This window comes from Pieris napi, chromosome 5 (genome assembly GCF_905475465.1).
Source record: "Pieris napi chromosome 5, ilPieNapi1.2, whole genome shotgun sequence".
Taxonomy (NCBI): Eukaryota; Metazoa; Arthropoda; class Insecta; order Lepidoptera; family Pieridae; genus Pieris; species Pieris napi.
Window position 1 is genome coordinate 13,156,683 of NC_062238.1, and position 22,359 is coordinate 13,179,041.

The 22,359-nt window shown below is 33.8% G+C and overlaps 4 protein-coding genes across 5 annotated transcripts; 2 read left to right on the forward strand and 2 right to left on the reverse strand.

Moving 5' to 3' along the window:
- The first annotated feature begins 1,939 nt into the window (after positions 1–1,939).
- Positions 1,940–2,723, forward strand: LOC125049284 (39S ribosomal protein L21, mitochondrial). Its single transcript, XM_047648416.1, has 2 exons — positions 1,940–2,134; positions 2,203–2,723. The coding sequence occupies exons 1-2, from the start codon at positions 2,074–2,076 to the stop codon at positions 2,676–2,678; spliced, it is 537 nt and encodes a 178-aa protein (XP_047504372.1). The 5' UTR covers positions 1,940–2,073; the 3' UTR covers positions 2,679–2,723.
- LOC125049281 (regulator of telomere elongation helicase 1 homolog) lies at positions 2,713–6,743 on the reverse strand. The gene is made up of 2 exons (XM_047648410.1): positions 6,625–6,743; positions 2,713–5,895 (listed from the first exon to the last, which is right to left on the reverse strand). The coding sequence occupies exon 2, from the start codon at positions 5,713–5,715 to the stop codon at positions 2,791–2,793; it is 2,925 nt and encodes a 974-aa protein (XP_047504366.1). The 5' UTR covers positions 5,716–5,895; positions 6,625–6,743; the 3' UTR covers positions 2,713–2,790.
- Positions 6,744–6,785: 42 nt separating this feature from the next.
- LOC125049282 (elongator complex protein 2) lies at positions 6,786–15,755 on the forward strand. 2 transcript variants are annotated; one of them, XM_047648414.1, is made up of 12 exons: positions 6,786–7,001; positions 7,259–7,550; positions 7,885–8,097; positions 8,560–8,787; positions 8,939–9,150; positions 9,838–9,985; positions 10,567–10,755; positions 12,038–12,160; positions 12,750–12,915; positions 13,382–13,640; positions 14,127–14,341; positions 14,754–15,755. In XM_047648414.1, exons 1-12 carry the CDS (start codon positions 6,876–6,878, stop codon positions 14,896–14,898), a joined length of 2,316 nt encoding a protein of 771 aa, XP_047504370.1. In that variant the 5' UTR covers positions 6,786–6,875; the 3' UTR covers positions 14,899–15,755. The 2 variants fall into 2 exon arrangements, with proteins under 2 accessions (XP_047504370.1, XP_047504367.1); XM_047648411.1 differs by having other exon boundaries at positions 6,787–7,001; positions 10,567–10,761; positions 12,041–12,160.
- A 154-nt stretch (positions 15,756–15,909) lies between these two features.
- LOC125049283 (myeloid differentiation primary response protein MyD88-like) lies at positions 15,910–20,193 on the reverse strand. The gene is made up of 6 exons (XM_047648415.1): positions 19,907–20,193; positions 19,536–19,753; positions 18,886–19,082; positions 18,291–18,456; positions 17,998–18,157; positions 15,910–17,090 (listed from the first exon to the last, which is right to left on the reverse strand). The coding sequence occupies exons 1-6, from the start codon at positions 20,044–20,046 to the stop codon at positions 16,796–16,798; spliced, it is 1,176 nt and encodes a 391-aa protein (XP_047504371.1). The 5' UTR covers positions 20,047–20,193; the 3' UTR covers positions 15,910–16,795.
- Between the last annotated feature and the right edge of the window lie 2,166 nt (positions 20,194–22,359).

Consider the following 22,359-nt stretch of genomic DNA (forward strand, 5'->3'; position numbering starts at 1 on the left):
AGTGCTAAAGCTTAAAGAGGGCTACAAGAAAAAAGTCTGCCTTGATACATGCTGAAACATATCGTACAGGAGGTGGCCCTAGTGCTGCTACTCCTCTTACCCCCTATCGAGGAAAAAGTCAAAGACATGATATTGTTGTCTGTCGAAGGAAATTAAAGTCAATTGAAAGGAAGAGCTTCTAAATAAGAGAAAGCAATGGGCATTTAAAGATGAAGAAAGAGAGCATAAAAGAGAATTCTGGGCCATAGAAAAAAATATATTGTTAAATAAATTAGAAAAATAATAGATTTTGTGCCTGGAGCGAGGATGTATTGTATTAAAAATTTGTATTTTTATTTAAATAAAAGCATTGAATTTTTATTTAATTTATCTCAAAAATGTTGTAATTTATAAAATATTATAGTATTAAAGCAAAATAATCACTTATAAGATTACTTCGCACACTTGCATTTCCCACGTTGTCAATTGCGCTTTGATCAATATCATCAGCTTGTTCATCTACTTGTTGCAGTAGTTCAAAATGTTCATCTCGCATATCAATAGCAATATTGTGCAACACTGCACATGCCACTATCACGGCTTGTACACGAGATACTTGAAGCAAAACCTTTTCCGACAAACCGATTTTGGGGAACCGATTTTTTCCAAACACCATATTATGTCCTTTCCACCACATTTCTGCTTCGTATTTGAGATTCGTTATAAAGATGTTCAGCTGGAGTCTTGAGGTTTTGAAGTGGAATTAGTAGGTAGTATCTATAGTAACAAATATTTTTGGTTGTAGCTAATATTTATTTATTTTTTACAAAAGTTGATGAAAAGATGAAACCTGCAAGAAGTCATATATGATAGACATCACTTTGTGTAAAAGTGTCTCCAAAGCTTCTTTTGTTAACCTAAATCTAAATGTGAATTCGGCGTCATTCAGGCTCTGGATATAATAAATTCTTGTCTTCACACAGAAGTACGTTGTCTTCTTCCAGCTTCAGAATTACTATCCCAATCGGATAATTGCATTTAAACTTCCAAATCACTATCACTAGAACTGGAAGATGACGAAGATGAATAAATTTCCCCAATGAATATTAAGTTAGGTCGCAATCCCAAACCCAAATCATACGAGTTTCACCGATAGCAATCCGAGATTGATTTGGCCAATCGAAGCAACTGTCAAAATGGACCGATAGGTTGTTGGCATGAGTAAACATTCATTTTCATACAGAGGGCAATCTTCAATCTCTTATCCGCCCTCTGAACGATTGGTTGAATAATTAGATTGGTATTTCAGTCCATGTATTGAATATTGGCATGCTTTTCTTTAGAAATGGATTGAATTGTCAGTCTATGACAGCTAAAATTGGATTGATATTGCATATTGGTTTTGGCCGTTAGAGTACTCCAGGCGAAAAAAACAGTTAATTGTTATTTACGTACGTTACTTTACGTTTTAGATAAGACATTGATTTTTGTGTAAGTTAACAATACTCAGGACTTCATAATAAAAACAAAATTAATATGTTAAAATGCTTATGAGTCGAGGACATCGGTTGTCACTTGTAACAAAAAAAAAACTGTGAAAAATCATGTCGCTGCTCCGTAATCTAAAGGTATGATTCAGAAACAAGACAAAAATGTATTGGGTTTTGACATAGGGGAGGTACGGGGGCTTGAAACAAAGTTACTTTTCTAAGGGCGTGACACACTAACGCCGAACGAACCATTTGTACGCACATGGTCACGTTACAAATCGTAAGCTAATATCTTTCCCATACCAAAAAGTAAAATAAAAGTAATTTTCTCTCAAACTCCAGTTCGCGCTATGTCTAGTTTCTGAATCTCACTCTAATACCTGGAATGAACTATGGTCTAATACGTACAGGTAATAAAGTAATAATCTTTAGCAAACCTGTGACCGAACTGAACTGTCAGTTGTCAAAAATTGATTTAACAAGAAATATTGTATTTCGATTTTCGAGGTTATATTCATCAAAATTAAAAGCCAGTTTTTTTATGTGTAATTATTGATGAAATACGTGCAAATTTAAATAAATTGCATAAAGATATTTAATAAATATGTCCTTTTTTAGGGCTGGATTGCAAAAGCTTGCAAGCGTCTTTCGTAGTAGTAACCAAGGTAAGGAAATGTTTTTTTGACTATTAGATATTTTGATAATACCTAATAACTGTTTATATCATTTTTAGGTGGAATTCTCTCAAAATCTATAACAAATAATGCTCCTGTGGCTTCTCAATATGTTTCCAATACAGCCACAGATATCATAGCAACTTGTAACAAATTAATAGAAGAAAGATCATCTCGCAACTTTGCTATTGTCCATTTGCTGGGTAAACAATGGAGAGTCACAGATGGAGACTTGCTGGTGGTTGAAGGTTACTGGCCACCAAATATTGGTGACAAAATCACATTAGATAAGGTTTTACTTGCTGCAACAAAAGACTTATCCCTCATAGGAAGGCCAATTGTTCAACCCGGTTTAGTCACAATCACAGCAACTATAATATCTAAAGGTTTATCACATACTAGAACACACTTTAAAAAGAAGAGAAGGAAGCAATTTATGAGGATAAATTTTCAAAGAGCACAACAGACAATATTAAGAATCAATTCTGTTGTTATTAACAATAAAATCAATGAACCTGCAAAGAATGTATTTTAAATAGGACTAAAATAATGAGAAACTAATAAAATATAATTTAGAAAATCTTTATTTATTTACCACATAAATTATAACATAATTATTACATTTAATGCTACAATTTAATTACTCATTAGCTATGAAATTTTAAGTTGTCACAATATTCCTGAAATTGTATTTTGTGTTCTTGGTTTAAAAATCTTTTCATTCCTTTAAATAAATAAAATAGTTTTTTATTTCTAAATATAATGGTTAATGTATTTAAAAATGTTTGATATTCTCCTGTCTTCTTATAATTTGAGATAGATATCTGAAATTGTTTATATTGCTCATTGTCTAAAAAAGTTTTTATCTCCTTTACAAAGTCCATCAGAGATGTGGGGGCAACTTTATCTATTTGAATTGTATCTGAAACTTCAGCATTGCTTAAGTTCTCTTCAAACCCAAAAGCTTTTATTTTCAATTTCTTTTTTCTAATTATTGGTATATCAATGTCTTCAGCATGTCTTTTATGTATAGCCACTGATGTAGGTATTTGTGATGATTCACTACTATTATCTAAAGCATTAAACAATTCTTTTGCTTCTTTCGGTTTGAACTCATTTACATATGATGATGTTTGAGCATTCTTGTAAAAGTCCATAGAAAAATTTGCATAAACTTCATTAGAATTAGGATATTGGCAGACAGATTTCTTATTTATTTTAAGAATTGGTCTGGCATTTACTGTTGAGAATGATACACCAGTAATATTTTTAGCACTGTCATTGTAAAAATTTCCTTCATTTGGCTTTAAAGGTTTTAATTTTGGTGATGGTAATGTTGATTCAGCGCTTTTAAAAAATCTACAAACTTCACTAATTCCCTCCCCAAATTTATTGGATGAACTTATATAATCTCTTAACCATGCAGAAAGTTGCCCCTTTAATTTTGGACTATTGAACCTACTATCACACAATAAGATAGCTCCATAATCATTTTTATGCCTTATAACTCTACCAATTGCTTGATTTACAGCTCGTGTGGCTTCTAAAGAATACCATTCATCCCCGGAAAGAAAGTCCTTTTCCTTCATCCTTAGTTCTTCCAAATACTTTTTCTTTAATATAATTCTGGGATCTTTCAAAGGTGGAAAAGGTAAACCAGTTATTATTACAGCTCTTCCATTCATATCTGCAAAATCTAGACCTTCAGAAACTTTTCCTCTACAGACTGCCATGAAACAGGCTCCTCTAGTATTAGGATCACTTATTTTACCATAATAGTCAGTGATAATTGAATTAAAAGTATCCTTACGTTGAGGTTCTACAAAAATTGGCTTAATATTATTTATGCTGGACCATATACCTTCAGCCTGCCACAGTTCTTGACATTTGGTCATTATAGGATAAGAAGGAAAAAACACCAATAGGCCATCAGGTATAACACGAGAGAAACTAAGGATTGTTCTTCCTAATGATGATATATATTTAGGGTTATCTCTGTTTTGGTAGTTTGAATTGAGCATAACAGAATCAGGACCTTGACTTATAATCTTGACACAAATTTGATTTGATTTAACTATGTGAGGGTTTTCTAATTGAACACCAATGGGGATACCAAGTTCAGAAATCAATGGTTTTAATGGTGCTAATGTACCACTTGTTAAAATTATGCTTCTGACATTTTGATCTATAAGCTGCTTCATCCCAAATCCAGGACTGAAGCACCAATAGCTCAAAACTCTCTCAGATGATTTAGATGTAACTGATTTTAAGGCACCCCAGCTGTCTGTCTTTTTGCTGTTTTTCTTTTCTTCTATTTGAATGTGCACTTTATAACACATTTTTACTCTTTCCTTATAAGAATGAGTTGTACCACTAAAGACAACATTCAATAGGTCAGCCATTTTCTGCAGTCCAACACCTTTACGTTGAAATGGTGATGCACTTGCTGTAGATAAAAACTGTATTAGGTTCTCTATAAGTGATATCACTGACATTTGGTTATGATCCTTAATTTCTGCTTTAGCTAGTAACTCAAAAATAAAACCACCAGGATATGTTGAACCTTCATTGCCAACCTCAATCTCATCAATTGCCTTTTCAAAAGCTAACATAATTTCTTTCAATAAACACAAATCCTCACAAGTAAAATCCTTTACTTGATTGGTATCTATAGCTTCTGCAGTTGTGTCTAAATTTTCCTCAGAATTTTCTACAAATGATCTCATAATATGAGTGATTTCATCAATGCACAAGGCAACATCAGTAGTTCTTATCTGTAATGAAGCAGATTCTTCACACATTTTCTCAACGTTATGTGCTTCATCTAAAATAATAACATTATTTAAAAGTTCTACCCCATTAGCTTTTCTTGATTTTGGATCTAACAAATAATTATATGGCATAAAAACAATATCAGCTTCCTGTTTTAATTCCTTAGATAAATAATATGGACAACACTTCAACTTTTTACCCACAGTTACAAGATCTTCAATATCTAATATTTCATCTCCTTTTACAGATCGATCATCTTTTTTGGATTCCACATTGTTATAAAAATGACATGTTCTTGATTTTACCTTAAGCTGACACATGTGTACCTTATTCATATTATTAGTTTCCTTTGAGACTTCTGGATGAATGCACATTTGATCCCTGGAACCCAACACAGCAGCTTTAACATGTCTGTAGCTTGTTCTCTTAAGTTCTTGCATAGCCTGAGTAAGTTGTGAATGTGTACGAGAAGAGTATATAATTTTGGGCATGCCCCATGCTGTATTGTCCTTATTTTTTCCGGCTCCTGTCTTGAGCTTTTCTTGCAGAGAATCAACGCCACTGTGTTCCGTAAAATTACCAAGCTGTGCGTTCATTTGAAGTTGAGCTTTTTTAACCATCAGCCAAGCTATTGAAGAGCATAGTAGACACAGTGTCTTTCCAGTACCAGTTGGAGATTCTAACAAGGCATTGGTATTATTTTGTAAGCTCTCAATAACTTTACGCATATAAGATTTCTGCACATCATATGGCTCAAAAGGAAAGTTAACAGGAATCCCACAAATCATTTCCTCAGACATCTTGCCCAGTTAAATATATATCTTCTGGTCGATATTTTATTTTACTCCTACATTAATCTAACATCATTCTCATTGAACAGAAATCATAATTTAAAAACAGCTGATGCATTTATGATATAAAAACTTAATAACAACTTGTCACTTTTGGCGGGAAACACAGAATAGAACGACTATATTCATCTTAAGTGCCCTGTAAACGATGAAATTGTTTGTCAAATTTTACGTGTTTGTCAAATTATTTGATAGTGTACTGCTGTGTTTGACGCGTTTGTCAAACATTCTACGTGTTTGTCGTGTTTGATGAAAATCTGGATTGATGTCGAGTTTGAAACAAGATCTCACTCGTTATATTGACATCAAGGAGGACGCTACGCTCAGTGACAATATGAGTGTCAATATTACTAACAAAGAATTTATGTTGCATTTCATATCTGTTTATCCTGATTTTTTGTAAACCTATTTCTTTTTAGTAAACCTATATTATTTTGTATATCTTTTAGCAAGAAATAAAAGGCTTTTTATTTTATTTATTAAATAAAACCGTATGGAGTATAGTCAGTAAATCTTCATAAGTTTTATGGTCCATGCGCAGGAAGTTTGCGTAGTCTTCAGGTTCTGTACGCAATATTTCCCGTAGCAAATTCTCGTCGGTATATTTATCTCTTAATTTCAACCATTCTCGACTCCATCGTCTTCTTTTTTTTGTCTTGATACACAGTGCTAGAGTCAATGCCAGAAATGCGTCATCTAAATCGCCCGGCACGGCGACGTCACGTCACGAAAGGAGATTCTACTAGAAATTTAACAAATTTGATAGATATTTGGTTTGATCGTCTAAGCTATTGTTTGATGAAAACGTGAAGTTTGACAAACAAGTTTGTCAAGCAAATTTGATCGTTTACAGGGCACTTTAAACATGATGATGAGGTACGTTCATGTTCCATATTGTGCATGGAATATGAATAGGGAGATCTTCGTTCTTCGGTTACGTTAAATCAAACGCAACCTGCTGGGTTGTCGGATTCAATCAATACCCAGATGTCAAACTGAACTACTGTCAATACTCAACGTCAATAACTCAACAATAATTTTAAAAACAAAACTCAACAAGTGCACTGCACATGCGATAAAAATATTAACAATTAATAGTTGAATGAAAAATGAAGATTTTTGTTAAGCAGCTTTATACAGCTGTGGCCTGTAATCGTACCCCAGAAATCGTCGATTGGAATAAAGAAGGGCTTATATGCTATGGAGCAAGTAATGCGGTGGTTATTTATAATACGGTACGGTATCTTGAAATTCAACATTTAACATAGTATTAACTTAATATTTTATCAATAATAGGATTTCTTTAATTATAATATTCTCCTAAATCGAAGCTGAAAAATGCAAGCCAGCCTTCCTTAATTTATATAGCAAACATAATATCTCTGTAGACTCGGTTAACACTTGGCTTCTGGACTTTCATTTCTTTTTTCATAACAAAGCCACAAATTTGCTGCTATGTGCACAATCTAGTAAAATATATACTTACTTTCAGAATTTAAAAGGAAGAGATCCTCTTACAGTTCTTAGCCACCATCAATCTAGAGTTAATTCTGTGAAATGGCTAACAAAACCGGGTGGTTTGTGTACTGAACTGATATCAGCATCTGCAGATAAAACGGCTGTCATTTGGACCCTTGAAAATGGACAGTGGAAAGTTAATAGTGTACTAGAAGGTCACTCTGATGGAATTACTAGTATTTATGGAATGTATACAGGTGGAAATGACTTATTTGTCTTTACTTCATCTATTGATTCTACGGTCAGAGTGTGGGAGAGATCAAATGGTAAGACATTACTTTAAATTTACACTACTAACTTACTCCTTTATTAATAAAAAACAAGGAGATTAAAAAGAGTGGCGGAGAGTTTATTGCCAGTTCTTCTCTTCCCTTGATTTGAGAACTGTCCTAAATGTAAAATTAGAAGCATTAATATCTATTTCTTTACTGACAAGTCATAAGTTGTTATTAAAGTTTAAATACTCATAAAATATGCTAAAAATTACTACATACTTAATGCGGATGAATGTTTCTCCTAGGACCTTTTGCCTTTAAAACTAGATTAATGTAAAATTTGTATAATAACATAAACTCAAACTTGATAATTTTTGTTCTTTAGGTACTGTCACCTTAAAACAGATAATTAACCTGAATTCTGGATTATGTCTTACTTTACATGCTCTTATGTTACCAGTAGTTAATAAGCCCATACTTTTTCTTGGGCTTGATGACAATAAGATTCATGTATTTGCTCTAAATGGGGAGTACCACAGAGTTGATGTTCTGATTGGACATGAAGATTGGGTACGGGGTATGGACAGCATAATTGAAGGTATGAAAATATTTAAACATAAATATTTAGCTGTTTGAGATTCAATTAAAATAAATATTTTAATTAATAATAAATATTTTCTTGGAAAAGTCCAAGAAAATATTTATTATTTGTTTATTAGTAACATGATTGTAAAATGTGATGGTGTCAATTAAGTTTAATTTTTTTTTCCTTTATCATATTTATATCCATGCTCTGTGTAAAGCTTCACCTGCATAATTAGTATATTACTCAAATATGAAGTGTTTCTTACAGTATTCCATTATTGTTTCATCAGGAAGCATCTCCACTCTTGCAACTTAAGTAGGCTTAACCAACTAATGAATCAAGTGCTTCACCAATTCCACAATGTATTAATAATGTAGAAAGACTTCATTGCTGGCAAAAATTTCATTCTAGCAGTATTCCATTTTACTAGATTCTTACTAAGATACATTTATTAATTTGGAAAATCATTTTCAGATAACACAATCCTATTAGCATCGGCATCACAAGACACATATATTCGTATTTGGCGCATCCAACGCTTCTACGATGAGCCGTCTTCGTCGTCGCAGGTCTCAGGGATTAAGGTGGAGAAAAAAGTGTTTGATGCATATGATGTGGTTTGGTCGGTGAAACTAGAAGCAGTTCTGGCTGGTCACGAGGGCTGGGTTTATGGAGTTCAGTGGGACTCTTTTAGTGAAAAAGGTATAATCTAAAAATTTATGTATTTTTCTATTATTTTTATATATCGCTTACTTAACCTTTCTAATATTTACAGAATTCACCAGTGGTGTGATATATTACTACATACTATACTGAAATATAGTTTAGTAAATAAAAAATATTGGTTTTTCAGACAACAAGCGGCCAATCCATCGTCTGTTGTCATCATCTTTGGATAAAACTATAATCATCTGGGAGCCCGAAAAGGGTGGGGCCTGGGTGGAGAAGATAAGAGTGGGGGAAGTAGGCGGAAATGGTCTCGGTTTCTATGGAAGCCGTTTCGGTCCAAGTGCCTTTATGGGGCATGGCTATAATGGATCCTTTCATATTTGGAAAATAGATAAGGTACTCTAAGTAAGACAGAAATTTAACACAAATTTTGTTTAACATTGACACAGATACATATACATGCTGACATTTTTATATGAAATGCAAAAGTGTTAACTTAAGGAAAATTTACTATTGTTTCCTAAACATACTTTTAATTAAACTTTTGTTAATTAAGTTATGCACTCCATGTATATACCCTTAATATTAATTCTTTCTTTTGGGTTGCATTGAATACATAGCTTGTGAGCAATAAAGCCGCCCGTTGCATCACTAAAATTTGTTACTTGTTTTATTTGAAATATAAAGAAGTTTTAATAAATAAAATACTTAGCATGTGCTTCTCAAAAAGAAGTTATGTCTTCTGCCCTTGGCTGTGTATTTCTGTATGAGCTAGAAACACTTGCCTATTAGGTTAAGAAAAACATGGCGAGGAACCAGAAGATTATAGACTCAAAATGTGTCATCAAAGGATTGTTTAATATAAAAGTAATGCTTTTGAACACTGGTGCGATAAAAAACAAAAAAAAACACACAAATTATTTTTATTTTTGAAGAATGTCTACTTCTGTCTGTTAAAATTCATAAAACTTCTGGATTATGCATTTATATATGTATAAATATGTATTTTTATTTGTCTCATCAATATTTTTATATACTGGAATCATAATTTGAACTAAGTTAATCATAGTTTAAACCTTTCAGGAATTAAAAACATGTGAGTCGAGCATAGTGGTGGGAGGTCACTTCAGTGGAGTGGAAGACGTTCAATGGGAGACGAAGGGGAGGTACCTTCTAAGTGCTAGTCTTGACCAGACTGCCAGATTACACGCGCCTTGGAAAGTTGGACAAGGTATTTCCAAACTATTTCATCCACGATTTGTGATCTTCCTGTCTTTAAATGTGAGGAGGAAGGATGATACTCTTACTCCAACCTAAAGGGATTATCTTCGACCAGTCTAACCACTGATAAGCTGGCTCCAGTGGCTTAGGCCAAGAAGTTGTATATACCATATCCTTAACGTCTGAAATAACTATGAAATACCATCCGTATTACCTTGACATCCGTCGTTCCACAACTGAGCGTTTTTAAGGCAGTTTTTTCCGCGCACCATCACTGTGGAACCAGCTGCCCACTGAAGGATTTCCGAACCAATTCTTAAGACTTGGTAGAAGAAGAATTGGTACGCTCTTTTCTTGAAGTACCCTTTATCAAGAAAAGAGCGTACCAATTCTTAAAAGGATGACAACGCACTTGCGAGCCTTCTGGCAATGTGAGTGTCCATGGGCGGTATCACTTAACATCAGATGAGCCTCCTGCCTGTTTGCCTCCTATTACATAAAAAAGTAATAATAATAACCCCGTTAGCGCGATTCAGGGTGTGACGTCATAGCAGTTTTACGAATGTATTAAAGCAGACTTCTCTTCACCAGGAATAGAAGAATGGCATGAGATAGCGCGACCACAAGTACACGGATATGATTTGTGTTCGCTGGCGCCACTCGGCGCCGGTCTATACGCATCTGCTGCAGAGGAGAAGGTCATCAGAGTGTTCCAAGCGCCCGGGAACTTTATATGCAACTTCCAGAATATCACTGGCCAGGAGCTGGAAGCTGAGGATGCAGCTGGTTAGTTATTAGTAGAAAGTCAAAATCATTTATTCATATAGGTAACACAATGTACACTTATGATCGTCAAAAAATAAATCCATACGCTTCTAATTTTACATTTACTGCCAGTTCTCAAACCAAGGGCATAGAACGGAAGAAAAGAACTGGCAATAAACTCTCCGCCACTCTTTTTAATCGCTAATTTTTAATGAAGACTTAAGAAGGGCAAATTTATATATATTTTAAATGATGTATCGAAAGTAATGATTTTCCCTTACACTTTATGGAAAGAGAAGAATAGAATCTCCTGCTAGAGTTAGTAGTTGGAGAAGAAAAAGATATTTCTTCTTATATATGAAATATCGAAAGCTTAGGTATATATGAGGCATGGGACAAATGCTTTTATGTGTTATTATTTAGTTTATGGCAAGTATGTAGGTCTATACGTAAGTAAGTCCTATTTATATATCCTGAATCGTTAATTGTTTCACCGTGAATCGAACCCAACCCTCCGTAATCGGTTATGGACGTTCCTATTCAATTATTTTTTTTTTAATAAATAAAATATAACTGTCTAATATAGGTCACACAAAGTACACTTATGAACGTCAATAAAAATAATACCAGCTCTCAAATACATTTACCACACACACACACACCCAATTACATACACTGTCACACACTTAAGTGTTACACGATTTTTGGATTAATTAGATTTAACGTAAAGACTGTTTTTTACCAAATTTTTGTACATAACCTATATTCCTTTCGTTTTAAATGTGTACCATATACCACGGAACAACAACTATCTGGCCATCCACAACACGGGCTCCCTAGTGTGGGAATAAAGTATATTATGATTATTTACGCATATGTAAAACGAAAAGAACTGGCATTATATCATATATTATTTTTTATTTTATTTTATCTTATACATACATTGCTTTATGATAAACTTACTTTAACTTAAACTTACTTTAATTAACTTTAACTTAATTTAATTTAATTTTTAATAATTGTCTGTAATTACAAGTCACCAGTCCCTCATGAACATAGTGTTGCAAAAAGTATTGCTAATTGCTAACAAGTCTTTAAAAACGAACGAAAATAAATAATTTTTAAAAATATATATATGTAAATAAAATAAAAAATTTGTAAAAAGTAAAAGCATTTGTGAGTATGTGTGTGTGAGTGTACGGGTCAGTGTGAGTGTGTGTGTGTGCATTAAATGAATGCCAAATAATCATCAAATATAAGCTTTTCTTTTGTATATTCAATAATTTTTCCTAAATGACAGGACCCGAAGGTGCGTCAGTACCGTCTCTAGGTCTTTCCAACAAAGCAGTCTTCAGTGGAGACGACATCCAAAATTCTGATGCTGACAATGACGGATATTTTGTTCCCATTGAATTGCACGGTGAGTTGAAATCTTTGTTACGATTTATTGTATGCACTAAAAGAATAATAGAGTTGTTAATGCAGCTAACTTCAGTTGGGTCGTTCGATGTACTGGGCGAGAGCGGCGAACTTCACGCATATTCAATAAAAATTATTATTACAGGACTGTGTGTTATACAAATTATAATTTATTTCTTTAAAAGTGGACACATTTTAAGTAACGTATTTTTTTAACCAACTTAAATAAAGAAGTTAGGTTAGGTTAAGAATTGTACAATTTTATGTTTGTTTACCATTTCGAAAAACTATAAGTCACATCGAAATTTAATTCAATCAGTATACATATTCCAACTAAGGGAGCGTTCAAGTATAACGTAACGATTTTTTTGGTCCTTTTGTAAAACGTAACGATGCGGAGTCACTGGCCGGTGACAAAACGTTTTACTATTGGGTACAGAAAAACGTTACGGCGCGTTACATGGGGGGGTTAATAATCTCCAAAAATTGCGTGACGTAATACTTGAACCCTCTTACGTAACAGTCTAAGTTTCATTAAAATAAGTATTCACGTCGATGCGGTATTTATATTATAATTTTTTTATATTTAGAGCCCCCAACAGAAGAAACCCTAATGCAGAACACGTTATGGCCCGAGGCCCAAAAGCTATATGGCCACGGCTATGAAGTGTACTGCGTGGCCGGATCTCCCGATGGCTCACTACTGGCCTCCGCCTGCAAAGCCACCACTGCTCAACACGCTGCGGTCCTGATATGGTAAGACATTGTTTGACATAATGTCCTATAATCCCTAGATGGGGCTGAGGGTTTCCAATCAAGCGCCTGCTTGGGAATAACAAAAAGGCATTGCATATTTCACTTATCAAACTGTTTTTGAATAAATTTTGAAAGAAACTAAACTTTACAATATTATCATGTTTGTAAAAGGTAAAGGTGGACCAGCAAAAAAAAATATCAAATGAAAAGTTGTTTACTAGTAGGAATTTCATTTTTCTTTCCGAAGTATCTATTATGGGGGCCCCTATTTTGTCGATGCCCCGAGGCTGTATCCCCGGTTGCCCTCCCCTAAATCTGGCCCTGGGTATACCCCTTATAGGCATGATGGTAGAAATAAATTCAACATTTAAATAAAAGAAGAACTTATAATAATAATCCAGTGTAATACTTTTGAGTGCAAGGGTAGCACAGTTAAAACTGTTTTAATAATAAATTATTTCTTTAGGGAAACAAATTCTTGGCAACAAATACAGAAGCTTGTCTCACATCAGCTGACGGTCACACAATTAGCTTTCTCACCCGACTCGCGTCATCTCCTCTCGGTGTCCAGAGATAGGAGATGGACGCTGTTCACGAGAGAATCGGGTCTGTTCAGCATTGCAGCCAGCACTGACAAAACTAATGGGGTACATTCGAGGATTATTTGGTGCTGTGCGTGGCTTTATGACGGAAGTGGGTTCGGGACGGGGTCTAGGGATGGAAAGGTATGTCGCCAATTTATTAGATCATTTCTCAAGCTTTTGGCATGACTCGATTGTAATGTTTGTAAAGTAATAGGCGCCATTGTAATTACCGGATATTTAAAGTAAGTCAGGCACAGATTATCATTTTGGTGCGTACAAATGAAAACCTGTATCCTTAGTTTAGTAATTAGTTTTAGATTTCTGTTTTTCTTTATTATATTGGTTTCGATTATTGTTAAGTTACTATTTCGTTATACCATTGGAAGAGCGGAGTACCTTCCCGAATTAACAGACATAAGTAAAATAAATGTAATAAATTAAAAATATTAGGCATTAATCTAAATCAAAAAGTAAATATGAAAAATGGAATTTTCTTGGTTATTATTGCATGGTTTTACGTTTTCTTCTATCTATAACGTCAATTTGAAAAGACATAAATACCAAAATTGTAGAACTGTATGGATATGTGACAATTGTCACTTGCAACTTTTTAAATTTCTTTTTTAGGTTTGTCTATGGTCAAAAACAGATACGACCACAGATTCATCGCTCAAAGACTACGCTCTACTCGGAAAGCCTTTAGAGTTATCTGTATCTGTGACCGCTTTGGCTTTCGCGCCAACTCTAAAGAGCCGAATTGCCGCGGTAGGGTTGGAGACGGGGGTTATACAGATATACATACACGACGATACCTGGACTATATTACACGAGTTGGATAATAGGTGAGTATTACGAACTACCAGTTTTCAAACCAAGGGCGAGAAGAACTAGCAAAAAACCTCTCCGTCACTCTTTTAATCGCCAAGTTTTTTTTTACAAAATGCTTCTAAGAAGTTTCAAGTTACACCTGAAGCAATTAATCATAATAATAAAAAAAAACTAAAGTCTAGCCTTTAACAGAGAAAGAAATTATAATATTTGGACATTTGAATACACGCTTATAGAGACCATATATTAAGGCGAAGGTCCTACTTAAAAGTACAATTACACATTACAATTACTAATAAATACTTTTTATAGTTCAAAGTTTACTTCAATTTTTGTAGTCTGTGAAAATATTTTTCACTCTACATTCCTAACAACACCGAAGAGGGAACGACGAAATACGTAAAATTATTTTTTTTATATTTCCAGTTCGGCTCACCACTTAACGGTGAAACGTCTATCCTTCAAGCCAAGGACGAAAGAGGACAAAAAGAGGGAATTCGTTCTGGCCAGCTGTGGCTGCGACCACTTCGTCCGAATTCACAGTATAGCGTTTGACACTGTTCAGACATAGTATACATACCGATGCTAATGCATTTTTGTCGTCATTCCTGCTAACTTAAATATATAAATACCCCTAGTCTCACTATACTGGAATTGTTAACAAATTGGAGAATTTTTTTATGTTAATTTAAGATTTTTTTACCGATTTCACAAACTAATTGTGGATGTAGTAAGTGTATTTAAAAAAATACTTCGTAAAAACTAAGCGATACGGGGTTAAATTTGCAATGTACTGCAGGGTACATCCCTCTAGATATTTTCTACATTTAGTCATTGAAGTGTGTCTAAACGAGAAGTGAAAATAAATTCAGTTATTGGCTACAAATAATAATAAAAAATATAATAATGTGCAATGGTAGTTGAAAGATAGGATGTTAATCTATAAACATTATATCGCAATATATATACAATCACAATGTGTATTGAACTTTCACTGTATAGAAATAAAGGCTAATTTGCCGTGTAGCAGCGAATTACTGCCATATATTTCCTTGTTTAAAGCGTAAAAATCAAAGTGTTATAAACGGCTCTATAAACGTCACTTTAATATTAACGATTTAATAAATAAATGTATATAATTTTTCCTCTTGCATTAAGACTTGGGCGTAAACATTGTTCTTATATGACAACAAATAATCCTGCAATAGGGCATAGGGCAAATACTTTTCTGCATCTGTTCCATTGTCATCCTACTTTAAAAACCGAAGCAATTGTTTCACCGAGATTCGAACCCAGGTTCTCTTGGTTCACCATCAATGTTTAATTCTTTAAATAAAAATGGTTTCCAATACGGTGCCGGCATTTCGCCTGCATATTGTAGCATATGTCAACTTTTCCAGGTCTTAATTCCAAAATTCAGAATCTTATTCATAAAAATAGGTCGAACCGTTTCAAGTAAAGTGCTCACCTGTCATTTTTCATCACAGCGTAAACACAATGCGTCAGAAAGAGACGAAAGAGTATTCTTATGACTAGGGTTGAGTGTGTCACTCAAGGAACTTATAAATCATTAAATAAAATATAATATTAAAAATGTTTTATTTTCCTCTTTACATCTAGCTATACAGAAAAATACATACAAAATATAACTCTTGGAAGCACCCTGGTTTCGCATTTAGCAGCTTGTAACTATATTTTTTAACGTGATGGTAAATAGACTCCGTAAACCAGAAATTTAAATGCTGAATTATTGATTTTAATGTCTGTATTTTCTTTCCAAAATAAATTGTCTTTCAAGACATTTTTTTTTATTAAAATGCACTTATATCTTTTATAATTGCTAGCTTCATTTTGTAATTTTTAATCAAAAGTCGAATTATGGTTGAAATTTTTACAGCGATAATTTGAATAATAAATTTTCACTAAATATGCGCAGCAGGGCTAAATTAGAATTTTAAGGATTAACTACACACGAGCTCAATCCTGGCGTAACCATAATGTACTCTAACATAAGATTCATTATAATCTCTTCACGCTTATTGTCATTAAACGAAATTCCTTCCAATAATAAATAACAAACAATTTTTAATACTCTTCCTAGATTCCTCTTAATTAGGCAAAATTTGCTTTTTAAGCGATAAATATTGCAACAATAATGGTAACATTTAAAATTTACTTATAAATACATGAGTTTTTAAACAAATAATGAAATCTCCCGCGTTTTTCGTTTATTAGGTAATTCAAATTTTTGAAAAACCCGAAATACATGTCATTTATGTTTACAGAGTAACGAGGCAGGCCCAACTAGAAACCATTTTGTAAAGATATCACCCGCAGATAGAACTTTAAAAAAAATGCATTTATCAAGAGATCAAACGCATCTTAACACAACATATTCACTGTAATAAATCTTAACTGTTCTAAATAATATAAATGGAATAATCGAAATGTTCACAAGCCAAGTTCCTTCAGTTCGGTAGCATAATTGCCTTTTTGTGCTTCTTACCTTTAAGCTTATTGAAAATATTCGTAAAATAACCGTTTTTCTTCTTTTTCTCGCTCGAGGGCGAGAGGGACTTCGTGTCGTGCATCTGTATGCGACTCCTGTAATCGATGTTGATCGAGTCTAGGCCGGTGAGGGAGGAAGACGTCCTGGGAACGCTCGGCAGAGCTAAGTAGTCCTTAGACGGAGGAGCGTCGATAGCTCGCTCCGTGATCTCCGTGATGTTGATGGCCGAGTGGGCGGATGACGTCGAGTGCAGTCTGAAATATGTTTAATTATTAAAATCGACGCATTTCAGGGCAATGTCACTGAGAGTAGAAATATGCACGCAATGCAACCCATACTTAGCACGCTCTCTGACTCCTGATTGGTCGTTGAGTTTTTCAATAAATATAAGATTTTTGAAGTGATACTATGAAAATTTATTATTTTTATTAATTTCTGAAACTTAATATTTTAATGACAGGATAATTCCCAACGTTATTTAGAGAATTTATTTTCTAACGTGGTTTTGAAGAAATTATATTAATACTTAACATAATTTAGCATATCGATCGTACCTATCCCGTTATCGATATGCACCTCTACAATTCTTACGCTCATCACTACACCTCTCGATAAGACCGGTAAGTGCGAATGAGACAGACAGATAAAATAATATATGACCTGAAACTTCTGTTCATAATGCGTCGACTATATTATAGCACATAGCGGTGATACTGGTCTTGAGCTCCATTCCTATTGTCCGGAAAGAATATTAGAAGATTCAGATCCATGTCTGAGGGCAAACTATGAGTTTTGTGTGTCATAAATACAGGAGTATGAATAAATCAGAAATGTACAGTAGTCTGAAGCTCATATTGGGTTACAGCGGTTGTGAAGTAACGACCAGATATCTAATCTATTCAAAGACAAAAAAAGATATCAGCTTGTCTATATCTAACACTTTCTTTGTCCCATTAGTATTATTCACTAAAATATTTATTCTAAAACAACATAAAAATCTAGATTTGTACTTCGTTATTTCACCTAAATAACTTATTAGGGTATAACTGGATGACTCGGACACAGTTTGCCTTTGCCTGCCTTTCCATCTAACAACTAACGGATGAACTGTTCCGTCTTAAACACAAATATAATTTAAAATAAACAAAATATTGTCCTCACCTAGGCAGCTCTTTGGATTCTAAAGACATTTGGAGCTTCACCCAAAAATTACAGATATTGGACAATTCTGTGGAGTATTTGAGACAGAAGTAGTGCCTCAGGTTCGCCGGCAACACTGTCGGAACTAGCTCTATAGGCAGTAACTTGAGCTCTCGTTTCACTGCAAAGTAATAAGAAAAAAATGTATAATCATCTCACGGCCACATTTAATATTGACCTAGATTCATAAATGTCTGCCACTAGTGCCTACAAGATCAATATGATTTAATGTTTTGTTAAAATTCAAAACTTACCAATACCATCAGCCTGAGCCAAGTTTGTGTAAAACCTAATAGCAGTGCTGCCATGAAAATCTGGAGAGAAAATGAGAATTATTTTCCGACACCTCTCTGTCAACAGACGAGCCACAGCAGCAAATCGGGTATTGTGTCCTGGGAGAAGGTCTTCTTCAATACACATCTGCAAATAAATTAGTATTTTGAATTAAGCCATTGTTGTACAGCTTACTGAATCTAATTAGGTTAGAATTATGAAAAAGAATCTTAAATAATAGATCAACATCTTTATTGAATATATACTTAGTAGTAGTAACATAAGACAATCATAAGACTATATTATGACTATTAAAATGATACCAGATTAGCACCATTTTTTTGGTGAGATGTTAGCATTGGCCATATTCTGCTGCTTGTATCTTAAAGTAAGTCTTAACTGGGGTTTAATATATTTATGAGCAGGATACAGAAGCAGAAGAGGTTGAACTTTTGAGAGAGAGTAAATAATAGTTATTTGGTTAAGCCAATATGCCCAACTCAGCTTAAAATGCTCTCGAAAAAACTACTTTTAACCCAATAGTACATATATGCTGATAGCAGAGTTTTCACTTACTCTAAAACCTTCATTTCTCATTCGCCTGAGAAGTTCATTTTTAACAAAATTACTGTCTTCCTCTGCATACAGCACAAAGGCATGATAATGTTGAGGTGTTCCAAATTGTTTATCCTCAAAAGTAATGAGATCTTCTTCATTGTCCCCTGTGACATGTGGTACACCACCATGAATCTGCACACCATTTACAGGTTGGGCTGAAATATTAAAAACTTATTGAAATTTTCCATTTGAGTTTAGAAAAGAAGTCATTTAACTTCAGCTAACCATTTTTAATTATATTAATATTAAAATCATTTACACTAAACCTTCCAGAGATCATAAACTAATGAAATGTTTCTAAAACACATAAAAATAATATTCATTGCTTTATCACACTTCTTGTAACATGCTTCACAAGATAATCAATAGATTTGGCAATCTCTACATAAGTAATGAAACATTTTGATAATTTTGATTACAATAAATCAATAAAAAAGATTCTAATGCTGTCCAAATTGTGATTCTCAAAGTTACAATGTTACTTCTGAAATTATTTATGTAGGACAGATGGCGTAATACTTATTCTACAATAGAAAGTCTTGCAATGCAAATGCAACATTCACCTTACCACAATTAGAAATAATTAATTTATTTTTAAAATCACTTACCTAAGAGTTGATTATTCCTTGCTAGTTCCAATAAGTCATCGTGAACATCATATCGGTCTATCCATTGCAGTATTTCTAGCAACTTTGCTACAGTACTTGTGCCATCACTACGCTGTATCCATAAATCTAAGACTCTGCCAGTCTTATCATTGTATTCTTTTATGTTTGCTGCTATTTCAGACGAAATATTGGCAAGTGATGCTACTCCCCTCCAATCTCTGGATAAATCAACATAGCTAATATTGTTTAAATATAAAAAAATCGATTTTACAGTATTATATGTAGTATGAGACCTTACTCAAATAAACTAAATAAGGATCCCTTACATAGACACAACAATATCAACATCCTTCCATGTTTGTAGATCTTACCTGTGACGCTTAATTTGATCAGGACAAATACACGGAAGTATCTTTTTTGTGTTCAGCAGAGAGGATAGTAAATTTCGAGATTCATTAGTAAGTCGGGACAGTGGCGAGCGCCCTAAATCAGTATCTACAGTCATGCTCATTGTCTCTGTTTCTTCCAAATATTTTAATTCACTTTCATTTCGTACCAACTAAATATTTTGACAGTATTCGATAAAACAATAAAATATTAAATAATTACATAAACAACAAAATATTTAGGTAGCCACTAGCCCGTAGCTACTAGCTAGTAGCTACCGCCTACCAGATACCACAGACTAGCAAGTTTTTTTTAAATATATTACGGCAATGTCTAGCAAGTTGGACTGGTGATAAAATATCGATATTTGTTACTAATAAGTTTATGGACGATATTTCGATACTTTGATATTGTAATAGAGATATCGAATCGATAGAAGTTTATATTTATAATTTATTTTCTCGCCAATTATTTAAACTACATCATCGTAAACCTAATCTACTGAAATTAATTTACATGACCAACTTTTTTCATAGACCACTTATTAACCTGTATGCAATAATTTCATGTTATGTCAACAACTTAGTGAACGCACAAATCTTATGATTCCAGTTCTTTAAATATGAGCTGCTGGAATATATGCTTTCATTTTATGTTTTGCAAGAAAGCTGATGTTGTCTATGAAATTGTTAGCCGTTTGGTACTGTTTAATTAATTTGACCTTATTCGCTTTATTACTACACCTTTAATATTCGAAAATATATGTTTTAAATAAATTGGACTTTTATTTCCTAGTCTTTAAACCTTAAATTCCGTAACATTAGATTATTCTAGGTATAGTCTTTTGTAATTAGGCTTGCGTGTGCAATGGTATATAAGAGTAAATCACACACAAATATGATATATGTAATCTTTATATCATATTTGTGTATAGTGTCATCGCCAACGAGCCCCCCGACCTGGGTCGATATGATGGTCACTATGATGATGGCCATGTTGGCCTGAATCTCCCTGTGGGATCAAACGAATCTATTGGTTCGCAGGATGAATTTGAGAAAATGGAAACGGATTGTTCGTTATCATCTCAGACAGATGAAGGAAGTCGTAAACGAACACGTTATTTGCGCCTTTGTCGGCAGTGTACGAAAATGAAGAAAAAGAAAGGTAGTGGTTCTAGCGGTGATTATTGTCAGTGCGAAAGCTTATACAAAGTAGAAGATTTTTTTTATTTTTTTTATACATGTGTCTTTACTAAGACATCATAGAACATTACTATCTAGCGTAACTTAAGACTAATAAGTAATTTAAGTCTAACCTAATTTACTAATAAGAAATGTTACATAAGAAAGTGTCCAATAACACTACTTACAGTCTCTATTAAAGAGAAGACCCTCACTGTGTATTTAGTACTGACGTGCACTAACACTAATTCACTAGTTCAAATAGTTTTGTCATTTTAAGTCTTCTCACTAGGCCCGTGGTGTCAAGGAGTTGAATAGCCTCGACATTCACATGATGGTGGAGCCTATGTTCGTGGGGTCCAGCGATTGTAGTGTAGAAGATGAGTCAATTTTAATCAAAAAGGTTACTTATAAACCTATATTTCAATCCACGTCATCTCCACACTCGAAAAATAATAATAATTCACATAACACACTCTCTAAACCATCAACATCTTACATGGAAAATTCAAGTATCCCTTATGACTCTAACGCGGGAAATTCAAACAACACCAAAGCTACAGTAACCAATACGGACTCCCGTTCGATTGGCCGTACTGAATATGTTCCTACTGATGCTTCCCCTTATTTAATACGTATTCAACGTATACAAAGTTCACCTGACGACGGGACCTTTCTCCATCCTATAACATTTCGCAATTTTTTAAAGCAAATTTAATAATATTATTCCTGGAAGTGTAAAGCGTATAGGAGAAACAGAGGCGTAGTTGGTTTTTCCGATTATCGGAAACGAAAAAGTTAAAAGCCTTTATTGCCACTTTCAGCGTAACAAGAATGGGTCTAGTTCGCGGGATCCCTGTAGATTGTAGTGTAGAGGAGGTTAAACAAAATGTATACGTATCTGTAGGCTGCGGCAACATACTTAAAATAAGACGTTTGAATCGCAAGGTGAAAATTAATGACTCGGTTTCTTGGAAACCCTCTGAAACAATTGTAATAACATTTGATGGGCAAGTTTTACCAAAAAAGATTTTCATGTGCTATAATGCTCTTCCAGTAGAGATATATATTTATCCTACGATACAATGCTATAAATGCTGCCGTTATGGTCATACCAAAGTTCAATGTCGTTCTAAGATATGTTATAACTGTGGAGGTCAACATGCAGGTGTATCATGTGACAGGTCAGATGAAGATCCTCTGTAATGTGTAATGTGTGAAGTCGAAGAGTCCCATTCAGCAATAGATAAGTCATG